The 25,514-nt window shown below is 45.1% G+C and overlaps 1 protein-coding gene across 2 annotated transcripts in view; it reads right to left on the bottom strand.

Moving 5' to 3' along the window:
* Positions 1-25,514, bottom strand: part of LOC144770421 (C-Jun-amino-terminal kinase-interacting protein 4-like) — a 1,040,418-nt gene that overhangs the window by 519,566 nt on the left and 495,338 nt on the right. For both annotated transcript variants that reach the window (XM_078654929.1, XM_078654928.1), the window contains exon 12: positions 698-749. In XM_078654929.1, coding sequence (XP_078511055.1) covers positions 698-749 — 52 coding nt within the window. The remainder of the gene's footprint in view (positions 1-697; positions 750-25,514) is intronic.

Here is a 25,514-nt window from a genome sequence, read left to right as displayed (position 1 = left end):
ACAGAGGACAGAATTTGAACAGTGTCCGATTCATCGACGGAGAGCTGAATCGGCGTGGTTAGGCCCGAAGGCCGTCCACGGAGCTTTCCGATCGGAAAGTCGATTCCATTGCCGAAACGATATGCGGAGAAGTGGGAAATGCGTATGAAACAGTACAGTCGAAGGTGGAGAGGACTGCGCGTCGAGGGGAACCCGAAGAACAGTTTCGAACTGGAGCGCAGCAATACACGTCTGAACTCAAGGGCAGAAAAAAACAATCTAACAATGGAGTTGATGCCCATGCGCAAGATCACCGCAATGAGGAGTCACCTTACATTGTGGCTTGTAAAGACTTCTACGAAGAAAAACAAATTGCAAACATCCGGACCCAACACTAGATGGCAGGAGTATGCAAAGCATATGTATCTACAGCACACATGCCTCGAACATTCATTTTCAGATCTATCATGCTCCAAATTCCGAAGGTGAGTTACACCAACTTTCAATATCTACCTTAAAAACATTGGTCCTTCTGTCCAATCTAAATATTACAAATATTTTTTCTAAAGACTACTACTAGCAGTTTGAAGGCTTCGATTGGTGTTTTTAGACAATTAATCACAGGTACTTAATTAGATACTACTAATCTCTATGCCAAAAATCACACACTGCTTTTACAATTGGAAGAAGCAAAAGCATCAATAATTCCTTAAAGTACCTCTGTCTCTTCCCGGTTCAGTTTCTTGACCTCCTCCAATTCTTCACTCTTTCTAAAAGTGAAAATAAACAGAAACCTTTATGTGTTTAATGGGCAAAATATTAAAATGGCTAACACCTGACAGCAATGAATTTCGTAAACATGGTCATGGGAAAAGATTTTATCATCAGCATTAGATTTACACAGAACTCTGAATATGCTAGCCATTGTTCTCTTCTCTGTACGGCTCTCTCCTTTTACAGAACACTAGTGAATAACCCAGTGATCGAATGCCTACACTCCAGATTACATCTTTCAAAACTAGTTGGGAGTACTTTGCAGTAGGGTTTTTATAGGTGCAATTCGTAGAGGTCTTTAAGCCACCATCAGTGGAAGAGCTCAAGTCTCCAAGTAAAGCCTTCATAGTCTTAAATACTGTGCAGAAATCAGTTAGAATGGAGTGGGCAACTATATATACAGAAAAGATGGGCAATATCAAAGACAATTGATTAAATCTTTGGTAGTCAGGAAAAGGTTACTTGATAAAGCAATTTTAAGATACTTGGGTGAAATGGCATTTTCAACGTAGGTGTGGCTTCTGAAATTAATTAGAAAACTAGTACTCACATGCTACAGCTTCCTCTCCTACACTGGAAGCAAACATATTTGAACATATGTGCCATCTCAGCAAAACCTGACAGTAAAATGTGGCAACATGCCTTGTAACAATAAAGCGGATTGCCACATTTAGCACAAGCAAAGATTTCTGGTTCTGAGAGTCAGGGCTTGATATAATGTATAATCTACCTTAATGATTACATAACAATACTCCAATGTGAAAGTTGTTTTCAGAAATGCACCCTAGAATTTTACTAAAATATTCTGAATTGTAACAATGCATGGCTCATAATGAAGGAGCGGACAAAGCACCTAGAAGCAATAGACTATGCATTAATTATAGACCAGAAAGCAAGGCTCTTGTCAAGAACTGGCCTATATTCATGACTCATGATGTTGAAGGAAAAGTTCTCGGTCATGATTTTTTTCTCTAGATGCAGTAGTTCCTCCCTATGAATGCACAATTCTGGAACCCTTTTTAAAATAACATTTTGCTTAAAAGTAACAATAATTAACATACATTTGCCTGACAAAGCCATTGTTTTTACTTTTTAGAAAAATATAAAAACAAAAGGGAAAATGTAGACTCCAGTAAGCTACAATCAAAAAGCCTGTCAGTTGATGTATTCCACCAGACTCCAGCAGATCATGGAGTTCAGAGTCACTGAGGTCATTTGTTTTTAGAGGAGATCGAAGGGCATGATCAATATACTTTTGAATTTTCCAACACTACTTTGGAAAACTGGGAAGCAAGAGGCTGTTTATAGACTCAGATAAAATAGCCACGACAGAAAGTAGCTTTCCACCTCTTTCATGAATGTAAATGTACAGGAATTTATATAGCGCAAATCACCAAGCGGTTTCTAAGCGCTTGCGTAGGGAACCCGTCCTGGTATTCCCCTGTGAGATAACCCCGGCAGGGTATCCGCAAGGTGAAAGCCAGGCATCCCGCAGCGAGGGGCCGTTGTGGAGATTAAGCAAGCTATTGCCCAGAGTCGCAGAGTGTGAACCCGTGAATCGAGTAGGCACCGGAGCGAGAATTGTCGAGTCCATGGACAATTTAGGACTCAAGACCCCGCCGAGCCGGGAATTGAACCCTGGTCCCGGGCTGACCTCTGCTTCCAGGTCTGCCTCCTCTAACCAGTGAGCCACACTTCTCCACTTCATGAGATTGACTCTGACATACATAAACAGTAGCAAACAGTAGAAAGCTAGTTTGTGCATTCTGATCCCAGCACCGGGTCAGAGCAAAGGCACAAGGTTAACCTCTCACCCAGGAAAAAAAAATTATGCAGGGAAGCATAACCATTAGAGCACACTAATTGGAATCTTAATCAATAGAACAGTGCTTGACACATTTATGAACTAATCTCCAGCTTTTTGCTTGCAAATGTCTGGTAAGGATATCTCTATTGCGAGCAGTTGTACCTGCCTCCACCCATATGCTTCTCTTCTTCATGCCTTTCTCTATGCTTCTTCTCCCTCAAAGTGCAATAGACATTAGACTTAGCTAGTAAGGGTCTGTTCGCCTTTTGGAAGTGAAGAACAAGTTACTTATGTTCGGTAACGCTTTCTCTGGTGGATACAGTATCTGCCTGTGGATTCCTCACCTTATGAATATCCCCTCTGTGCCAGCATTCTGGAAATTTTTCGTAGCTCTCTGCGCCGACCAGGTCGCCACAGCATCATGGCTTCGCACGCGGCTCCGCATGACGTCACCGGAGCCATAATAAGACCACGCCGGCGTGATGACGTTAGTTCCACCCATTTTTTACGTGCCACAGAGGAAAACGGGCGGACCGACATAGAGACAACATATACACAGTATACAGAATTTACACAAATACACTCAGTGTATAAGGAAAGAAGAAAGCTTGCATTTCAACAAGACAATAGGAAATAAACAGAGAAAACAAAGTCTTGAGTACACATAATACTTCAAAAATTAAAACCTCAGCTTTTATGGTACAACGTGGAGGTGGGTGGGACTGTGAGGAACCCACAGGCAGATACTGTATCCACCAGAAAAAGCGATACCGAAGGTAAGCAACTTGTTCTTCTGATGGATACATCTGCCTGTGGATTCCTCACCTTATAAATAGAATCTCACAGCAGTATCTCTCCTGGAGGAGGGTGTCCACCCTTCTAAACTAAAAAAATCCTGCAAAACAGAGCACGCAAAATGGCCATCCCTCCTCACTTCGGAATCTAAGCAGTAATAAGCAGTAAAGCTTCGCGAAAGTGTGGAGGGAGGCCCAAGTTGTTGTCTTACAGATGTCCAAAACAGGAACACCTATAGACAATGCAGAAGAAGACTACTTAGACCTGGTAGAATGAGCCCTAATGCCCCCAGGAGGCTCCTTACCCACCAGGAAGTAGCATACCTTAATGCACAAGATAATCCATCTTGTAAAGTGTGCTTGTGCACTGCCTTGCCCTTCATTCGACCAGCATATCCAACAAAGAGCTGATCATCCTGGCGGAAGTCCTTTGCCCTGTCCAAATAGAAGCTAATCACCCTCTTTGGATCTAAACGATGGAGTCTCTCCTCCTCTTTGGATGAGTGAGGGGGAGGATAGAAAGTAGGAAGGGTAATGGATTGACCTATGTGGAATAGAGTCACCACCTTAGGCAGAAAAGCAGCCCTGGTCCTGAGCACCATCCTTTCAGCAAATATGGTCAGAAAAGGCGGCTTTGAATTCAAAGCCTGGAGGTCACTCACCCTCCTGGCCGAATTGATAGCTACCAGGAAGACTGTTTTAAAAGTTAAACGCCTTAAAGGACAACTATGCATAGGTTCGAATGTGGAACCCTTTAAGAAAGGTAACACCAGATTCAAATCCCACTGGGGCATAATAAAAGGAGTGGGATGAAACATGTTTGTCAGCCCCTTAATACATCTTAATACATAGGAGACTTAAATAAAGAAGGCTGATCAGGTAAACACAAAAATGCCGACAAAGCCAACAAATACCCTTTTACAGTGGCCACAGCAAAACCCTTCTGGGCCAAGTCAAGAGAAAAACAAAGACAATCAGATAGATCACCTTTTAATGGATCAATAGATTTCTCTCTGCACCACCAAATTTAGACAACCTGTACTAATAGATAGACTTGGTGGAGTGTCGCCTGGCTGATAATATAACATCCACCACATCAGACGGGAGAGAAAAAGAATTCAAGTGGCCCCTTTCAATCTCCAGGCATGAAGGTGCAGGCTCTGGAGGTGGGGGTGTAGAAATTGCCCCTCCATCTGAGAGAGGAGGTCTGCCCTGAGAGGGAGACGGAGCGGAGAGTGCGACGATAGGTGAAGAAGATCTGTGTACCACACCCTTCTCGGCCAATCCGGGGTGATCAATATAACTTGGGCCTGGTCTTGGGGAATCCTCCTCAGAACCCGAGGAATCAAGGGTATGGAAGGAAACGCTTAAAGGAGTTGTGAACTCCAACTCAACTGAAACGCGTCCCCCAACGCTCCCTGCCTCGGAAACTGGAGACTGCTGAATGACAGGCAGTGTGCGTTCTCGAGAGTGGCAAACAGGTAAACCCGAGGAGTACCCCACGTCTGAAAGATGTGTTGAACTACCTCCCGATGAAGCTTCCACTCGTGGTCGGCAGAGACCTCCTGACTGAGAATGTCCGCACGAACGTTCAACATCCCGGCCAGGAGATTTGCCATCAGGCAAATCCGATGGTCCTGAGCCCAGGAACAGAGCCACAACGCCTCTCTGCAGAGACGATATGACCCTACTCCTCCCTGCTTGTTGACATACCACATCGCGGCAGTGTTGTCCGTCAGGACCCAAACCGACTGACTGCTAAGGGAAGGAAGAAAGGTCTTGAGCGACAAACGTATCGCACCGCAATTCCAAAATGTTGATGTGAAACAACCTTTCCTCTGGAGACCAAAGACCCTTGATCTCCAGATCCCCCAGATGTGCTCCCCACCCTAGGGTAAAGGCATCCGTTATCACTGTGGGCACCAAAGGAGGAAGATGGAAGGGCTTTCCTTGAGACAAATTGCCCTCCACACTCCACCAAGACAGATCCGCTGCAGCTTCACTCGAGATCCTCACAGACTCCCCGAGATCTCCGTTGTGCTGATACCACTGATCAGGAAATACCTTCTTGATGACAACATGATAAGGAGCTACATCCTTAGAAGGAGAAGCCTTCTGCAATGCAAAATCCACTTCGGAAGAGACATCCAAACCACTTGCCTCACACAAATCTTCCAAAAAGTCCTCAGACTCATAAATGTCACCTTCCTCCATGTCACCAGCACGATAATGCTCCTCTTCAATCTGCCTTTGAGCTTCTCTTATAGAGTGCATCTTCGGCAGCAGCGCCATTCGCGGCGTCGACGGCTCCGGCAACGGCGTCGAAGGAGGCTCCGTGACAGCAACTCGCGTCGAACGAACCCTGGAAGAATGGACACCAGACAGAGCCAGGGACTGCTCAAACGGCGTCGACACCCTCGGCGCTGGAAACTGCCATGATGGCACCATCGGCATATAAGGCATAAAGGGGGCAGAAGGATAATGCTGAGGCACAACCAAATTGAATGCCAAAGGCCCCTTGGGACCCAAAGGTGTTCAAGAGGGGCATGTGGCTCTGGTAAAAATACCATACATCGCATTCATGAAGTGCTACGGATCCGAGCCCGGCGCTGGGAACAAAGGATACTGCGCCAGCTCAACTTCCTTACGAGGAGTCTCCGGAGACTGATCTGCTGGAGTCACAGGTGGAGCGACAGGAGCAGCAGGCGCGAAAGGAGACTCTTCTTCCACTTGATTTGAATCTCCATCCGAAACCGGAGAATCAACCAGCGCCGGAGACTGCGCTGGAGAACCCACAACAGGAGACCGGACAGGCGACGCCTGAGGAGACTCAGAAGGTGAAGGAGATACAAAGTCTCTGGAACGACGTCGAGGAGCCGGGGAAGGCGACTTCGAAGCACGAGACTTGGTCGAACGACATAGAGACCCATGCCTCTTCTTCTTGTGCCTCCTCTTGGATCCATGCGAAGTAGACGACCTCGACTTCGATCTTTTACGACCTCATTTCTTCTTTCTCACCATGGACATGAAGAGTTTAGCCTCTCTTTCCTTCAGCGCCTTTGGGTTCATCTTCAAGCAGGATGAACAACCTTCGACGTCGTGATCACTCGAAAGGCACCAAAGGCAGTCATCATGCGGGTCAGTGATCGACATGTGACCTCCGGATTCCTTACAGGGCTTGAAACCCGACCTCCTAGGAACAGACATAATCGAAAACAGTAACAAGAAAAGTCTTGAAACAAAGTAGCAGTAGAAAGACAGGAGAGTCCCAGAAAAACCGTTAGCTTGTAGTGCGGAAAAAAAGGAACTGACGTCATCAAGCCGACGTCTTCTTATGGCTCCAGTGACGTCAAGCGGACCGCGTGCGGAGCCATAACGCTGTGACGACCTCGTTGGTGCAAAGAGCTACGAAAAATTTCCAGAATGCTGGCGCAGAGGGGATATTCATAAGGTGAGGAATCCACAGGCAGATGTATCCATCAGAATGATAATGCACCAGACTATCTATCAAGCTATTGGTTATTGAGTGAGTGCTAGATCTGCAGGGCTACTGGAAGTATGAGATTTTGCGGCTGCAATATTTTAAAGCATAATTCTGGATTTGCCGCATTTGCCACATAATGCATCATCTGCTGCATAGCCTGCAGATTTTAACAAAGAAAAAAAAAAGTTTCTACCTCAAATGAACGGCTAAACAGTTTAACAATTACGGTTTGGTATGCCGAAGGCCTTTGGTCATTTCTAGACAAAAGCTCTGTGCACTTTTCACATGCCGAGTATGAAGAGATCTTTCTGCTGCAGAGGAGGGTCCTGACAGAAAGTAGTAAAAGGAATAGATGTATTACTGTGGAATTCCGAAATAACTGAATGAATGAATGAAGAGTGACTTTGAAAGGATTAGAAAACCACCTGGTTGAGGTAACTGGCACAAGGAAAGGTAGCTTTCATGACAAATGTTGTGGATCTGCTTTATACAAGAGCTCATTTAAAGAGTCCATTTATTTGGGAAGTATGCCTTGGTCGGTCAGGAAGAAGGTGGCCCACTTCCCTGGGGAAAATACTTTCTTCAGGCCTTTCAGTAAATCATTAACCACAGCACTGTTGAAAAAATATTCCAGAGTCAGACTTTTACTATGAAGAGTGATGAAATGAATGTCAGTGTTTGTCTAATAATGAAGTTATGTAATCTCCTCCTGCACGTACTGGGGGCCGTCTGCTTCTCAAGACTCCATATGCAGAACCACTTCTACATGAAGGCACCTGAAGCAAAAGTGAAAGTTAATTTCGACTTGTTCCATATGTTCCTACAATCATTTGGCACCATCAGATGACCATACTATAGGTACTCAAAAGCCGGGTCGCGAAGCTCAGCAACTAAAGACTGAGGTGGAGTACCTTGCCAGACGTCATGGAAAAAGGTTTGGCCTACACAGATGTTTCTGAGAGGTTGAAACGACATATATAGAAGATCCACTATGGTTTCGACTAGTTCAAGTTGACTGGGTCATAGACCGTTTGTATCACATCACATTAGAAATCACATTGGGGATCAGGGGAATTAGAGGTAAAGTGTAGTTGTAGGTTTCACCAGTGTAACAAAATAGCACTCAAAACAGAAACAGACACCAACAACCTGGTCACAAAGGTCTGTCATTTTGAGTTTCTTCTTTTGGCAAACAGATCAATATGTGGTCTATCACAGGCAAAAATAATTTCTTGTAGGAAATGGTGTAGAGCACCCACTCCTTTTCTTCTAAAAAGTGCCTTTTGTGTTCATCTTCACAATATTGAGCTATTAACGGTGGTTGCCCTCTGCCACGAGGGGCAATGTTTGAAAATGTGCCCCCCCCCCCACTGGAGGTGGCAGAGAGAGGGATTGTTTGGTAGGTGGAGCTTAGCCTGCAGCTGTGCAAGATTTTTAAGAGAACTTCCCTCCCTATCTAGGTTTTATTTATGAAAGGGGTTATTGCTGTAAATGATATATTATTGTCACCGCAGCTATTATTGTCTTTTCTAAAAAGGGAATAACAGTGTTCGTGTCATCAATACAATCCTTTGAGTGGTACCGTGAGGACTATTTCCTCCTGTCTAGTCCAACAGAGTTCAATGTCTCAATATCTGCTTTTATGTACATGAAAACCAAAATGAGAGGAGCCAAGGAAAGGCAAATCAAGAATGTGTGCCTGTGGAATGAAGGTGGTGAGTCTAAGCCAGGGGCAGCATCTCATAGAAAGATTACAACACATATCACAGGAAGCCTAATAGGCACTGTTCTTGACAGCGCTGATTATTTAGAAGTCCCTAGTTCTTCTTTTGGATCGCCTTGAACTCCTCTCTATTGCCTCTTGGTAAACAATCAATTTAGCAAGCAGAGGAGGTAAACCAGATGCATTTTCATTCTCCAAAATCAGCAAATAATACAGGGGTAGTTTATTCAGCAAGAAGAATGTATCAGAATCAGGTGTCTGTATTTTATCTTTAGGCAATGTTTTACTGGTTTCACAGATGCCTTTGTCAGGAAAGCATGCATTTTCATAGAGAAAGTAGGTGTTTCAGTAGCAATTATGGTTGACTTGCATGTCTCTCAGAGACGAATCTGCAGTATTAAGCTTTCTAGCAGTTCAACTTATTGCTTTTTAAAAATGGATGCCATCATCCAATGGGCACACAATATGAGCTGGAGAATCTGGAGTCCAAGATGAGCAACAGCCCATGTCCACGGAGGAACATGACGCTCTTAAAGGAGAGCATGCAACCTTTTTCTACCTCCAACAGTTAAAGTGTCACTCCTTCTATGGGCTTTCGATAAAAAAATGATGCATCTGCTTCTTAGTCTTATTTACCATTATGAGGATGGTGGGGAGGGGAAGAATCAGATTTGAGCCGGAGCAGATATATTAATTTACAGAAAAAGCCTTGACATTGCAGGTCGGATTGATACTGGAGCCAGCACTGGTATCAGGAGGCTAAGCATTGATAAAAGCAATGCTTTACCTGGCATAGTTGAGCCATCTTGATCCCTGGATTGCCGTTATGAAAAAGAGCTCCTCGGCAAGTGGTTGATGCGCAAGTGAAGGTCGTTCATTAATTATGCACAGCCAGGACCGGACCATATCACTGGAAGCTGGCATCCAGCTTCTCACTGTTTCAGGGTCGAAAGGGCGCCCCGCTGTTCACTCTGAAACTCGACGTAAATACACATAATGCCGGAAAAAAATGGTGAACAACATCTCAATGTAAAATTAACAGTCTCTGAAACACTTGCCATTGACCAGCAATGCCTGACTGCTCAGAGGTCGACTGGGAACATTGGTGACATGAAGAGTATCCCCAATGGTCATGCCCAGGTGGGGGGATGTTGATGGTGAGGTGTCACATAGTCAGCTAGTTTTGTGGGAGTTTGGAGGCGGTGAACCATGGAAGGAAGTGCCAACTTACAATGTTGGACTCGCCCAACTGTTTAACACCCTCCCTGACCCATCATGAAATCTCCAAGCATATTTTTCACATCTGGAAAGAGTAAGAAGCCAGAAGAAAGAGGACACATATTTTGGTCATCTTTACAGAATGTCTTGCCCCCACATTATGGACACCTGTCGCAGACAAAAACAAATCAGAAGAGGGAAGAAGAGGTAAGGACAGTAGGCTCACTTAGCTTCCCAACGTCTGTACACATAATCAAGGCAAGTGAACCATAACACGAAAAAAAAAGGCTTAGGAAGTATGTTAAGGACTCTATACAAGATCCTCATCCATGTGTTCAACATCAAAGTGGTATGCTTATTTCAGCTGGGGTTGATGTCATTGACACAGCATACTTTCTAAGCATTTTTTTGTGTTATGGTTCACCTGTGAAAAAAGAGCCAGCATTGTGTTTCAAGGGAAGGGGTAAAGAGAAAACATCAGAAAACAGCATGAAAAATGTGGGAAAGGAAAATGTGAACCAATGGTGTGCGAACTTAAACTTAGCCTAAAGACGGATACTCAGTGAGCTGAAAAAAAAATCAGACTGACTCTACCCTGCGTGATGGGAAGGCCGGCAGCTAATAAACTCGTAATCGTGCAGGGTTAGACTGCTACTGTGTGCATGAAACCCAACAGAGTCTACACTTTCCTATTAGCTTTTTATTTTAGAAAAACAAATGTAATAGCAGTGGTGTTTTTCAGCCAGAAATATGAAGGCTTTAACAGGACTGAGTGGCTATTTTTTTTTTAAACCAAAAAAAGCTAAAATGTTGCCTCTTATGAGCATGTTTTTTTTAATTAAATATTACTTTAAAAAATAGTTCTGGATCGTGCCAGGTCGACCCCTGGTATACCATCGTGGGGACGTCGCGACTATCGCAGCAACATCGCAAATATATATATTTGAACACACTTACCGGTACCAGTCACAGACTCATGCATGCATTCACAAACTCATTCAGACACTTATACACCCGTTCACATTCCCACTCAGACACTAATGCACCCACTCACAGACTCACTCAGACACCCATGTGTGTACTCACATAAGTATTCAGAGGCTCATGCACCCACTTACAGACCCACTCCGACCCATATGCCCCCAATCACAAACCCATTGAGAGACCTATGCTTCCACTCACACATCCACTTTGATGCACCCACTCACAGACTCTTGCACCCAAGACCCACTCAGACACTCACACACCGACTCATAGACCCACTCAGAGACTTTTGCTTCCACTGAAGCACCCAGTGATAGACAGACCTACTCATAGATCCATTCAGTCATGTACCCATTCACAAACCCACTCAGACTCATCCACCCACTCACAGACCCTCTAGCATGCGTACGCACCCACTCACAGACCCACTGAGAGACTTATGCTTTCACTGACACACTCACTAACAGATTGATGCACCCAATCACAGACCCACGTGGACACTCACACACCAACTCACAGATCCACTGAGACACTTACGCACCCACTCACAGACTCACTGAAAGAATCATGAATCTACTGACATACCCACTCAGACTTATATACCCAGTCGCAGACCCACTAGAAGACTTTTGCACCCCCTTGCATAACCCAGTGTATCATTAACACACACTATTATAGAGATATTGAGAGACTGATAAATGTTTTTATAGAGTAATTTCGATAGTGATTTGTCTAGTGTGGTGGTTAGAATTATATAGTTATAATCTTGGAGTGTGGTGGTGGCTATTGAATTCATGCTTTTGCTTTGGGTTTTCGCAACATATTTGCGATGGTCACGGTTACCAACGTCATCGCAACTCCTGGCTAGAATAAAGGAAAGATTAGAAATTCACTAGAAAACAAAAAACAAAGGTTACAGAGACATTATAGTTCGAAATCAACATTTAAAAAGACCTTAAAAATGTACAGAAAAAAACAAAGGTTACAGGGACATTATAGTTAGGTTGACATTTTACTAGTACAGAATCCGAGAAATTCAGCCGTTATAGTAAGGTGAGCTAATAAGTCGTGCCCATGCAATGCACTGCTTATGACCTCACATATTAAATCACTCATGACATCACTAATGGCATTGACAGAATCTGATGCAACCACTCACACCCCAATATAACCATTAATACACCCACTACAACTTCTACTCTACCAATGTCAAAACCATTGACATACCCTTACCAGTACTTACACACCCAACCAATAAATTCATAGGTCTACACACACCTACTCAATCACCCATACAGACACTCCTACACCCACTCACTAATACAGCCACTGACATATCCACCCATACAGCCACTCACACACTTTCAGTCACTCATAGAGCTACTCCCACACCTACTCACTCACCCATATACTCAATCACACAGCCCCTTACTCACCCATTCAGATACACACACCCACTCACTTACTCATATAGATACTAACACATACTCACTCACCCAGTCACTGACACAAGCACAAACTGACCTAAACAGCCTTTAACACAATCCCTCACTCACACATACATTCACTCGTAAACTCCAACACCCACCTATACTGCCTTTCACATATACAGTTACCCACCCATATACCACTGACACATCCATTCACTCACTGTCAGCATAAACACACTCAGTCATTATACAGGCCCTCACCTATGCAGTCATTATCCTAAACAGCCACTTACTCACCCACTCACTCATCCATTCAGGCAGTCACACACCTTCCCACCCAACCACACAGATACTCGGACAACCATACAGGTACTCAGACAACCAATCAATCACCCATAAGGCCACTTGTACCCACTCACCAACCCAGCCACTTGGACACCAACTGACAGACTGATAGACATTCTCACAACCTAGTCACTCCCACATACATTCACTGAGACACCTAATCACTCACTTACACAATCATTCACGCACTCACTGAATCCTCCATACAGGTACTCATACACCCACTGATTCACCAATACACCTTTGTGTATATATATTTAACATTCAAACTTTTTAAAAACACAGTCACCAGATTATGTCATGAGTGATGTCATGAGTGATGTCACTGACCAGGTCATGAGTGATGTAATATGTCAGGCAAAAAGCAGTGCATTGTGGGAGCGCGAGTTATAGTTAACTCAACTGCTGAATTTCTCTGGTTTTGTAGGAGTAAAATGTCAACCTAACTAGAACGTCCCTGTAACCTTTGGTTTTTTCATTGAATTACTAAGTTTTTTTCATTCCATTTCCCAACTATATGTCCCTGTAACCTTTGCTTTTTCAGTACATATATATATATATGAATGAACACTACTGGCGATACCCAGTAGATAGTTATTGCTAAGACCGAATGTTCCCATAGACAAAGTGTTTTTTTTTTGCTAATAACTGGTGCAGGTTGGCGAATCTTCACAAAATTTTCAAAACCACTGTCCCAGTTACTTTGGCTGCAGTTTAGGACGTTTCGGGGTGATTGGTCAAGCAGGGTCAAGCAAAAGCGGGGTGGTCCCAAACCACCTATTTTCCCATGCAATGTCTGAGGATTTTGCATTTTATTTTACACGATAATAGCCCGAACCGCTGAACAGAATTACGCAAAATTTGGCAGATAGGTAGATCTTAGTCAAGAAAGTGACCGTTTCCTAATTTGGTGCAAGTTTGTTAAGTAGTTTGGGAGTTATTGAAGAAAGACATTTATAGATATCCAAGAATGCAGATCCACACATGAGGGATTCGCAGGTAAACCCGGATCCACAGGAAAAGCAAAGTCCTGACTGGCTGTCTGCAACCTGAAAGGAAAGTTACGGCCACCAGTTTATTTGTCGCTTGGCACGGGGGAGTGGAAAATAAACACGTAAGGGAACATAATACAGGTATCATGACCCCATAGGACACATGAAGGGGTCATGGGCAAGAAATTTATCTGAAGCCCAATAAAAACTCACACACCATACCCCCACATCATACAGGGATGGATGCATTTATTTATTTTATTTATTCGCTTGTATAGCGCAGGAATTCGACCCCCGAAGGGGTATCTCCGCGCTTGTGTTCTTACCAGAGCTATATCCAAATAAAGACAATCAGGGCAGGAAGAGAAAATATCTACATGGTCAGGAACAAATGAATCTTTAAGCATTTCCTAAAAGTGGCAAAATTGGGATTTTGCCTAAGGGTGAGGGGAAGGGAGTTCCAAAGGGTGGGGCCTCTATAAGAGAGAGCTCGGCCTCCCTGTCTTTCCTTTTTGATCCCTGGTACCTGGAGCAAAGATTGGGTCTGAGAGCGCAGAGAGCGACCTGGCTCATAAGGTCTAAATATTTCTGATAGGTAATTAGGACCAATGCCAGACAGGCATTTATGAATTGTACAGCATATCTTGAATTTCACCCTCTGGCGAATAGGCAGCCAATGTAATTTGTTCAACAGAGGACGAGAGGGGGATCTAGATGGAACGTTCAAGATCAGTCTAGCAGCTGTATTTTGGGCTACCTATAGCCTGCCAAGTTGCTCCTCATTGGCAGAAATAAGCAACCCATTACAGTAGTCTAGTCTACTGATTACCAATGCCTGGACTAAGGTCTTCCTATGCTTATCCGCTAGATAGGGGAACACCCTTCTCAGGAGTCCAATGACCCTAAGACAAGATCCCGTTACCTGATTAACCTGATCTTTGAGTGTCAAAGATTGATCAAGTCGAACCCCCAAGTTTTTTACTATCTCTTTGGGACAAGGGGCAGAGCCTAGGTCGGGAGGCCACCACTCAGGTGACCATAGGAGCGGGGCCTCTCCGAAAAGCATGACCTCCGTCTTGCCCACATTACATTGCAATTCAAAAAGGGGGGTGGTGATGGACAGAGAATCTGAATTAAGCAGAACACTCCTACCCAGTCAAAAGATCAGGGCTTGATCCATCACTGTTTTTTAGCTCACTGCACCATCCCAGTTCAGAACCTGGCTACATGCAAATTAGTCTGTCCCTGGCCCAGTGCATCATGGGAACAGGGCAGACCAAACTACCAAGCCAATTCTTTACTGGAAAGGAAACAAGCTTCCGGGGACCGGTTTCTGGCATTACAGCCGTCTTCCGCCCGGCTTGCTTGAATCCTGATGGTGCAGTGAGCAAGGGACTCACATCTGAGCATACCCTTCCACACTTGTGGTGGCCAAAACGATTCAAAAAGGGGGGTGGTGATGGACAGAGTATCTGAATTAAGCAGAACACTCCTACCCAGTCAAAAGATCAGGGCTTGATCCATCACCGTTTTTTAGCTCACTGCACCATCCCAGTTCAGAACCTGGCTACATGCAAATTAGTCTGTCGCTGGCCCAGTGCATCATGGGAACAGGGCAGACCAAACTACCAAGCCAATTCTTTACTGGAAAGGAAACAAGCTTCCGGGGACCGGTTTCTGGCATTACAGCCGTCTTCGGCCCGGCTTGCTTGAATCCTGATGGTGCAGTGAGCAAGCGACTCACATCTGAGCATACCCTTCCACACTTGTGGTGGCCAAAACCCTTCCACACTTGTGGTGGCCAAAACGATTCAAAAAGGGGGGTGGTGATGGACAGAGTATCTGAATTTAGCAGAACACTTCTACCCAGTCAAAAGATCAGGGCTTGATCCATCACCGTTTTTTAGCTCACTGCACCATCCCAGTTCAGAACCTGGCTACATGCAAATTAGTCTGTCCCTGTCCCAGTGCATCATGGGAACAGGGCAGACCAAACTACCAAGCCAATTCTTTACTGGAAAGGAAACAAGCTTCCGGGGACCGGTTTCTGGCATTACAGCCGTCTTCGGCCCGGCTTGCTTGAATCCTGATGGTGCAGTGAGCAAGGGACTCACATCTGATCATACCCTTCCACACTTGTGGTGGCCAAAACGATTCAAAAAGGGAGGTGGTGATGGACAGAGTATCTGAATTAAGCAGAACACTTCTACCCAGTCAAAAGATCAGGGCTTAATCCATCACCGTTTTTTAGCTCACTGCACCATCCCAGTTCAGAACCTGGCTACATGCAAATTAGTCTGTCCCTGGCCCAGTGCATCATGGGAACAGGGCAGATCAAACTACCAAGCCAATTCTTTACTGGAAAGGAAACAAGCTTCCGGGGACCGGTTTCTGGCATTACAGCCGTCTTCTGCCCGGCTTGCTTGAATCCTGATGGTGCAGTGAGCAAGGGACTCACATCTGAGCATACCCTTCCACACTTGTGGTGGCCAAAACTATTTAAAAAGGGGGGGTGGTGATGGACAGAGTATCTGAATTAAGCAGAACACTCCTACCCAGTCAAAAGATCAGGGCTTGATCCATCACCGTTTTTTAGCTCACTGCACCATCCCAGTTCAGAACCTGGCTACATGCAAATTAGTCTGTCCCTGGCCCAGTGCATCATGGGAACAGGGCAGACCAAACTACCAAGCCAATTCTTTACTGGAAAGGAAACAAGCTTCCGGGGACCGGTTTCTGGCATTACAGCCGTTTTCGGCCCGGCTTGCTTGAATCCTGATGGTGCAGTGAGCAAGGGACTCACATCTGAGCATACCCTTCCACACTTGTGGTGGCCAAAACGATTCAAAAAGGGGGGTGGTGATGGACAGAGCATCTGAATTAAGCAGAACACTCCTACCCAGTCAAAAGATCAGGGCTTGATCCATCACCGTTTTTTAGCTCACTGCACCATCCCAGCTCAGAACTTGGCTATATGCAAATTAGTCTGACCCTGGCCCAGTGCATCATGGGAACAGGGCAGACCAAACTACCAAGCCAATTCTTTACTGGAAAGGAAACAAGCTTCCGGGGACCGGTTTCTGGCATTACAGCCGTCTTCGGCCTGGCTTGCTTGAATCCTGATGGTGCAGTGAGCAAGGGACTCACATCTGAGCATACCCTTCCACACTTGTGGTGGCCAAAACGATTCAAAAAGGGGGTGGTGATGGACAGAGTATCTGAATTAAGCAGAACACTCCTACCCAGTCAAAAGATCAGGGCTTGATCCATCACCGTTTTTTAGCTCACTGCACCATCCCAGCTCAGAACTTGGCCATATGCAAATTAGTCTGACCCTGGCCCAGTGCATCATGGGAACAGGGCAGACCAAACTACCAAGCCAATTCTTTACTGGAAAGGAAACAAGCTTCCGGGGACCGGTTTCTGGCATTACAGCCGTCTTCGGCCCGGCTTGCTTGAATCCTGAAGATGCAGTGAGCAAGGGACTCATGTCTGAGCATATCCTTCCACTCCTATAATGGCCAAAACGATTCAGAAAAGGGGGTGGTAATGGACAGAGCTTGCATTTGGGATACTGTTTGTGTAGTTTCAAAGGTGCAAGCGAATCCACTGCCTCTAAAAGAGCTTTATTAAACTTAAGACCTATTTCGACATTGTCGTTCTCAGAGATAGAGGGTTCTTTCCAAGCCTTCTGAAGTCCTTCTAAGGTTTTGTGCCATTGTCTACGCCATATTGCGGGAAGTGGCTTTTGATGAGGCAAATGAAGACCTAGTAGGGTAAATCTTACCATGTAGTGATCAGACCAACTAACAGGGGTTGGCGGACAGCATTTTATTTTAGGGCAGTTAGTTAGAATGAGATCCAGAGTGTGTCCACCCAAGTGCGTTGGGCCACTATTCTGGATTTTCAGTCCTAATATCAAAAGATCAGAGAGCAGGGAAATTGTGTCTGGGTGATTAGGTCGGTCAGTGTGAATATTAAAATCTCCAAGGAGAATAAAACCTTCCTTGGCTTTAAAATAAGGGGCTAATAGCTCCATAAGAGTGAGCGAAAAACCTGAACACGGTCCAGGGGGTCGATAGACCAATGCTTCCTTCCAGTGTGTTTTAGAGGAGGAGCCGATCCTAAAGATCATGACCTCCATTTGAGCGCAACATCTTTGGTCGAGCATGGTAACTTTCAGGCCTTCTTTATATACCACTGCAATACCCCCACCTGTTTTGGTAGGGCGATCTAAATTGAGAATCTTGTACCAAGCCGGAATCCCCACTGTGTGGGGTTTTAACCTGGTCTCCGTGAGAAAGCATATATCTGGCATAGGTGTATTAATAAGATGCCATAGTTCCTGGGAATGTTTGGGCAGGGAAGGGATATTTAACAAGAAACTTCTCAGCCCACTTAACCCCGTTTGTATTGAGTTTTCTTCAATATTTCTAAAAATAGAGCGGTTTGTGGAAGGTTTCAAACAATATAACTCTGCAGGGGCTGAGGTAGGAGCTATAGTGCAGTTGCCGATGACCAGGTGAGTAAGGGATGCCTGGAAGCGACAGATGATACAAGAGACAGGGCCTTCGATGCACGGCCAATTGTCACGATTAGAGGCTACTGATAAAACTGGATTTAAACTTCGCAATACCTGTGCTGAATAAGAGATTATATTGCTACCTGCTAATCCTGGGATCCTAGATGTAGAGCCCATGGCCCCTGGTCCTGTCCAGTCGCGGACGGGCGCAGACTGGCTTCTCTTCGGCTTGTCCTAGGCGCACCTCTGCGCGCAACCGCTGCGCGCTTTGAGCGAGGGCGTGGCTAAATAGCCCTATGAGAATGACCACTACAGCGCTAACCTCTGCTCTTAGCGGAAGTGCCTGGCTCTTACCTGTCCGCCCTGCGCTCTACGGCTCTAATTGCTGAGTCGGACCGGGGCGGGCAGGCTGCAGTATCGAGCCCAGGCAATGCAGGGAGACTACTAACAATGTGGGTGACAAATTAGGCAACTGAAGTTAAAATTAAAAATGTCAACAAATGCGGCGAAATTCTTAAAAGCGCTTTTTCTGGCTCCTAATGGCCCCACGCATCAATGCCTGATAGTCAAATATTTTAAACAGCTTGCAGGTGAACAGCGGATCGGAGGACTCTGCCACCGTCTTCCCTACCTCCTACCGCATGCTGGGGGATTGGGGGGGAGGGGGAGAAATCAGGGCATGACCGCATGATAGGCCCTGCGGCCAACCTCGCCTCTTGTGTGTTTAAGGAATGCGTGGTAAAGGAATATACATTGGAATGGATGCGTTGTAAAGGTATCGCATGGTAATGACCACGTTGTATAGGTTGTTTCCCATTGAATGCAATCAGCTGCCGACGCTCACTTTCCATCCATGGTGGTGTAGGGTGTGCAGGTTCAGGTCCAGAGCCCTGGCCTACTGCTGCAACAGATCTTCCTGAAGTGGAAGCCTCATCGGAGGCCAATGTTCATGTCCAGAGGTCGGGCATTACACTCTCCTTTCCCAATCCAAAGCCCTAGAGTGACTTGGGCCCAGTCGTTCGTGATCTTCTTCAGAACTCGGGGCACTAGCAGCAGACACAGGAAGGCATCCAGGAGCCTCCTTTTCCACTCCAGTCGGAATGCATCTTTTAGTGAAAGTTTTTGCAGGAGCTCCAGTGCTCAGAAATGTTGACATTGCATGCTCTCAATGGTGGCGGAATGATATAGCCAGGATATTCCCCACTTTCAGAATATTCACTGTGCAACCCAGAATGCAGATGCCATTAAATATTCCCTCCAAGTGGTTCATAATCAGGTAGATGCCCTGATGCTCTGTCCAACTCCAGAGGTGCAGAGCTATTTGGCACAGGACTTCACTCTGCTCTGCCCTGCTTGTTGCAATACCGCATGGCAGTGGTGTTGTCCGCGAAAACTTGCACCAGCTTCTCCTTGATGGACAGCAGGAGGGCATTCAGTGCCAAATGAATACCCACACAACTCCACTACACTGATATGGTACCAGGTTTCTGCCAAAGACCAGAGTCCTCTGATCTCCACCTCTTCCAGATGACCTCCCCAAACCAGCAGCTACACATCAGTCATGAATCAGGAAGGGAGAGGGATCTACCACGTGTCCAAATGCAGTTGAGCAGACAGCACAGCAGATTGCATTCATATGCCACCTGGCATATTTGAAAACCAGAACGCAAAAGGCAAACATGCCCAAAAGCCTTAGAGCTGCTGTCACTGAGATTCATGACAAAGTCTGAAACATCAGGATAATAGCTCAAAGGTCCTGGTTTTGTTGCAGCATAGGAAAGGCCCTGAATTACACTGTATCCTAAACAGCCCCTATGCAGGGAAGCCTCTGCAAATGAGTCAGGTGGGACTTCAGCTCGCACAAACGATGTCAAAAGACCCATCAGTGACTGGAGGCGATTCCCGACTAACTGCGGGGAGCTGTCTTCAACAGCCAGTAGTCGAGATAGGGGAAAACTGGTATCTTCAGCCCCCCAAGATGGGCGGCAACCATCATCTCTTTCATTAACATCCAATGGGCGCTAGTGTGGCCGAAGAGAAGCATGTCAAACTCAAAATGCTCTTGGGCAACTTTGAACTGCAGGTAAAATTTGTGGGACTGCAGAACAGGTATAGGATATGAAAATACACATACTGCAGGTTCGAGGCCACCATTCAGTCTCCCAGATCCCGGACCAATAGAACCTGGGCTAGCATAAGCCCTATGGATTTGCTTTCCACAGGAAGACATTTAAAGAGCAAAAATCTAGGAGGATCCAAAGACTTCTATTCGTGTTTGGGACAAGAAAATAGAGAGATTAAAAGCTTCCACCTATTGCATGAAAATGGACATGTGCTCCTCGAAGAACCATTCTGATGTGTGCAGAAGATGCAGTGGGGCAGAAAGAAACAGTAGGGCATAGCCAAGCTGAAGCTTTGAAGGACTCATCTATCGGCTGTGATAGATCGCCATCCTGGGAGAAAGTATTCAGTGCTTAATTTGAGCCAGTGGTTTCCGATACTAAGCATCGACAATGTCAACAACGAGACGTATAACAGTCAGCCACATGGTGGCAATGTTTGTCCAATTTTTCAATGAACATTACAACAGTTGTTTAATAATTCTATATAGTCAAAAAATTACTTATACCTAGCACCCAAAGCTACGAAAATAGCTTTGGTGGTAGGCATTAGTAATTTTAAATAAAAATTCTCAATTGTCATTAAACAATCAAGCAGTATTTATATAGCACGGCTTATCACCAGAGAGGGCATCCAGGCGCTGTGCTGCAGGTATCAGTAGAAGAGCTAGGTTCTTGAGTCCCTTCCTGAAGTGAGTCAGCAAGGGTGTTCTAGGACTTTGCAGCAAGTGGGAGAAGGGGTGTCCTCCAGAGTAGCAGGGGCAGATGCGTGGTATCTGAGTGAGGGCAAGGTGATCAGAGGTTCCTAGAAGGTCAGTGGAAATTCAGGTGGTGGTTCATGTAAGATGGTCCTTGGTCATGGAGGGCTAGTAGTGCAACGGGTTATGTAGAATGCTGTGGTCTCCTGACAAGGGCCCTGGAACGTATTGCTCTAGAAATTAAGTACTGGCTCCTGCCTCCCACAGCATGGTTATGTACCACTAATGGCAAACTAATGCAGCTTAGAAGCTGCTGCTGCAGCAGAGGGGTATTGGGAGGACCAAGACCTTTGGGGACTGGCACGTTTTCACTAGCCACGAAAGGACTGGGGTAACAGCGGTACCTGTATGGCAGCCCCCTGGAGTAGCTTTGGAAGCCCCAAACCTGGTGAGGAAAGAGCCTTGAAGGAGATGAAAGGATCTAGGAGAGTGGCACAACCAAACTATTTTTACAGCGTTCTAAACGTTGAATCAACTTTGTCGCCACACAGGCAAGAACTATCGAATGGCAAATCCATAAGGCGTGCCTGCACATTGTCTGTGCATCGCATCCACGCATGGTGACAAACAACCACATAGCTGCTGACCGCCCACCCCAGGCAATATGCAGTATCCAGGCAAGCACAAATCACATATTTAGCAGCATCTTCACCACTTGAATAGTTAGAGCAAAACTGGTCCTAAATTCTTCTCGGACTGCCAGCAAGATCTCGCTGACCATGTCCCAGAGGTTGTGTATTTAGTGGAACAGTAGTAAAGCAGCATTTGAAGATCTCAAGGCTGTGATATTCAGAGTGTACAAGAGAACATATGTTTTCTGAAATCCTTCCTGGGGTCGGGGAGTGGAGGGGGTTGTAGAAATTAGTTGGGGTTCACTTTGCTGGTGAAAGCCTGCACCACCATGTTTAATGGAGGAGTAGGCGTGATAAGGAAATCAGGGTTGCCCAGTGCTGGTCTGTGTTGTTGTCCCACCTGCCTATTTACCAGCAGACAAGCGCAAGTCTTAGACCAAGTGCCAATCAAAGTGTCAGTGAGGCTTCAGTGAATGAGAGCAAGAGTTCAGATCGGCTGTAAAACTTCCAAAGAAGGCATCTGTGGGTCCACAACCTCAGCAGCATGTCTAATCGACACCTCTAAGGAAGCACTCTTTTCCATTGAGGGAGGGGGGGGGGTTAAATCTTGTATGAATGTAAAGCCCACTGGCCTCTTGTAAGTCCATGTAGAAACGTTCATCATATTGAGGGGGGAAGATCACTCCCATCCCTGCCATCATCATTTCCGGGTAGTGGCAAGCCCTGGTCAGAATCAGTGCAAAATAGACAACGAAACCGCTGAGTATGCCTCTTTGGTAATGGAGGTAGGGGACCAGACTCAGATGGTAAGGAGACTGGGTGCATAGAAACAGGTTCAGCTTGCAATGTCAGTCATGATCATGAAAAAAACTGATGCTCAGGCCAGACATCAGAGTCTGCACCGGATCCTCCACAGTACCAGAAAGAGAAGGTGCCCGCACAGGTCTTGGAGCTGGAATATAAGTCGGCACCAGAGTTGGTGTGGAACCAGAGACAGGTTTCAGGGGCTCAGACAGCAATACAAATGGATCCACTGGTGGTAACCAGTCTGAAGACACCCATATGGATCCTTAGGGCCTCAAGATGCACCAGAGGGAGCCAGAGGTGCGGCAAATATATGCAGCATGGCCACCTTAAATGTCCTTGACCTGCTACAGTGTCACCAAAGGCCCAGGGAACTCGAAGCACATCAGGACCAACTGTGGAATCTGCTCCTCACTTGAGGATGGGGATCGAGATTGAGTAGCACCTTGATGCCCTCACGGCTTCTCGTTAGGTGGTGGGATGGGGTACAGTCTCACTTTGTTTTCCTCTGTTTTCTCTTGAACTTTGACTTATCAGGCGAATTCTAACTCGATTAAGACTTCTTGTGAGAACAGCCATGGAAGTGCAATCAAGCCTTCAACTTGGATGGAGAGCAGGACTAACAAGAGGTCTGTGACTTTTTCCTGTGTTCTACAATGTAAAGCTTCACAGACTCTCCAAGATGGCAGATACATTTTTAGTTAATAACTAAGAGGCTATCCACGCACCAAATATAGATTGAAAACTCTCAGAACGTCACATAGTGATACCACCAATGGTTTACTTTATTTTACGATCAAAGAGCTCTACTCTTGCAAAATCCATTCTTGACCAAAGAAGGCGCTCAGTAAGGGTTTTTTGGGCTCCAACTGAGTAGCTGGTAGGGCACTCTGATAAGGGTAAAAAAAACTAAAACGTAAAGATACTTTACCATTCTCAACTAAGTGGAGAGATTCCACTGCAACAATATATATTTTTTTTTTACAAAGGGAGAAGACTGCATTGGCAGCTTAGGCCTAGTCAAACATGTTATGCAGAATATAATGGAAACACTTGGGGCCTCACTTCTAGAGATTGAAGCCCACATTGATACTCTGCATATGTCTATATAAATTGCATGTCTGAATAATGTTAGCAATGTTAGTTTAGCCATAGAGAAATATGCCAAGACACACGATGGAGGATGGTCTCCATGTACCATAGAACACATGGTAACAAAGACCAAGTGGTGATGAAGATCAATGCAGCAGCTTCGCTGGCATGATTGCATACAAATGTCACAAACAGGTGATTTGAGATTCAGATTGCGGGGAATCTTTTGCTAAGGAGGCATGTACATGTGGACATGGTATAAATGTAGAGAGAATAATCTCTTTGAAATGGAATTCCAAGAGATTCTTTAAACAAAGGAGAAAAGAGATCTCAGGACTGCCCATTTGTGTGCACTTCACTTATAAGTCTGACTTTATAGGCATATCAGATGTTTTTGGATTCCTCTTTGGAATCAGTGAAATACAACAGTGCCCTTATAGTCCCTACGTAGGTTTCACAGGTATCCAGCAGGACTCTTGTTTCAACCGAAGGACAGAAATAGGTGATTATATAAACTCCAATGAGCAAGTAAGCGATCTGATTTGTTTTGGTAGGACCTACTGGTAATCCTCAGCAATTTGTAAGTATACTCTGCACTGGTGGGGAACTTCTTGGCAGTCACTAAGAAATCATCCAGGCACACTGACCTATGGGAGGAGTGGTGCAGCAATCCTAGTTTTGAGCAATTTACCTGTTGGTTTGATCGCCTCACTCTATATGCTGCAAATCTCTCCTTTATTGTTTTTATATTTTCTACTGTCACACCTTACAAGATGCAATAGTTGTTATTGCCGATTGGCAAAATCTTCCTCTATTTCAGCTTTTATGTGTATGTCATTGCGGAATCATAACTTGATCCATACACCAGAAAAAAACATATACAACATAAATTTGATGTGGAAATCAATCCTAACAGCACCTGCATAAACCAATATGCGGCCAAAGTGGCTATTAACACTAAAAAAATGTTAATAAATTATGTTTGACATTATCTTCTAATTCCACTTAGTGAAATGCTGATGGCAGGTCAACTGTACTGCTCCGCATTTACCAGTATCACCAACATATCACCAGTTTTTGGTAATGGATGGCCATTCTTCCATAATCGTGAAGGTCCACAGACATCTTTGACTACTTGGACTCTTTGCAGGCAGTCAGCCCTGGGTTCAGCTCATCAATGTTCTCCTCACTTTACGACCTTCCTCCCCTTTTTAAGTACGATCCTAAATTTTAAATCTTTCAGCCTTCGATTTTTTTGTGGCTATTCTGAGGTACAATAATTCTGAATATGCCTATATTGTACTGTTCACTCAAGCACTGCAGATTTACTGCAATTTGTTTTTATATTAAATGCACCAAAGTAATGTAATGTCCTATAGACCACATAAATATTCTTCTAGTCACTATATCTAAACTCTATACTTCCTTCAGTATATTTCAGGACTGTCATTGGTACAAACCAAATACAGAATAAGAAACATATCAAATGGCTTCAACCTGTAAACATTTTTATACACCTTTGTGAATACTTTCTTGAATGCAATTTCATAGAGTGAAAGCACTCATTTAACCGCATGCGTGCGGGCGGAATTCCGCCCGTACGCTGGGTTTTTAAAAAGCGCACTTTACGTGACGAGCTGGGCTCGTCATGAGCGTGCGAGGAGGCTACGCCATGACGAGCCCAGCTCGTCATGAGCGTCGAAGGGGTTAAGACGTCGCCCTTCTTTCTCTCGTTTTTATCTATTCCTAAGACTTGCAACAGCACACCTTTAACTACACTTTCTTCAGTTTCCCTTCTCAACACATTTGCTTCTTACAAATCTCATCTGTGCAGTGCTATCATACTCAGGATGTGTCCTTTACATCCACACAAATTCTCCTTTCCATCCAAGGTATTCATGATCATTTTCCATATGTAAATCAGAGCCTTTTTAGCTCAGGTGCAACTTTCATGTTACCACTTACTCCCTTTTCCTTTCGTATAGCTACCCTGGGAATCCACCTTCATCTTATTTCTTTCCATCCCTCCTATCTACAATTTTGCACCGCCTTTCATTCTGTTTTTTTATGATGTACAAATGTATTCACTTCAATGCTTGGGCCTGTGATCATGCCA

Source organism: Lissotriton helveticus, chromosome 7, assembly GCF_964261635.1.
Source record: "Lissotriton helveticus chromosome 7, aLisHel1.1, whole genome shotgun sequence".
NCBI lineage: Eukaryota > Metazoa > Chordata > Amphibia > Caudata > Salamandridae > Lissotriton > Lissotriton helveticus.
The sequence above is the reverse complement of the archived record's forward strand: the minus strand, read 5'-3'. Positions and strand labels throughout refer to the sequence as shown.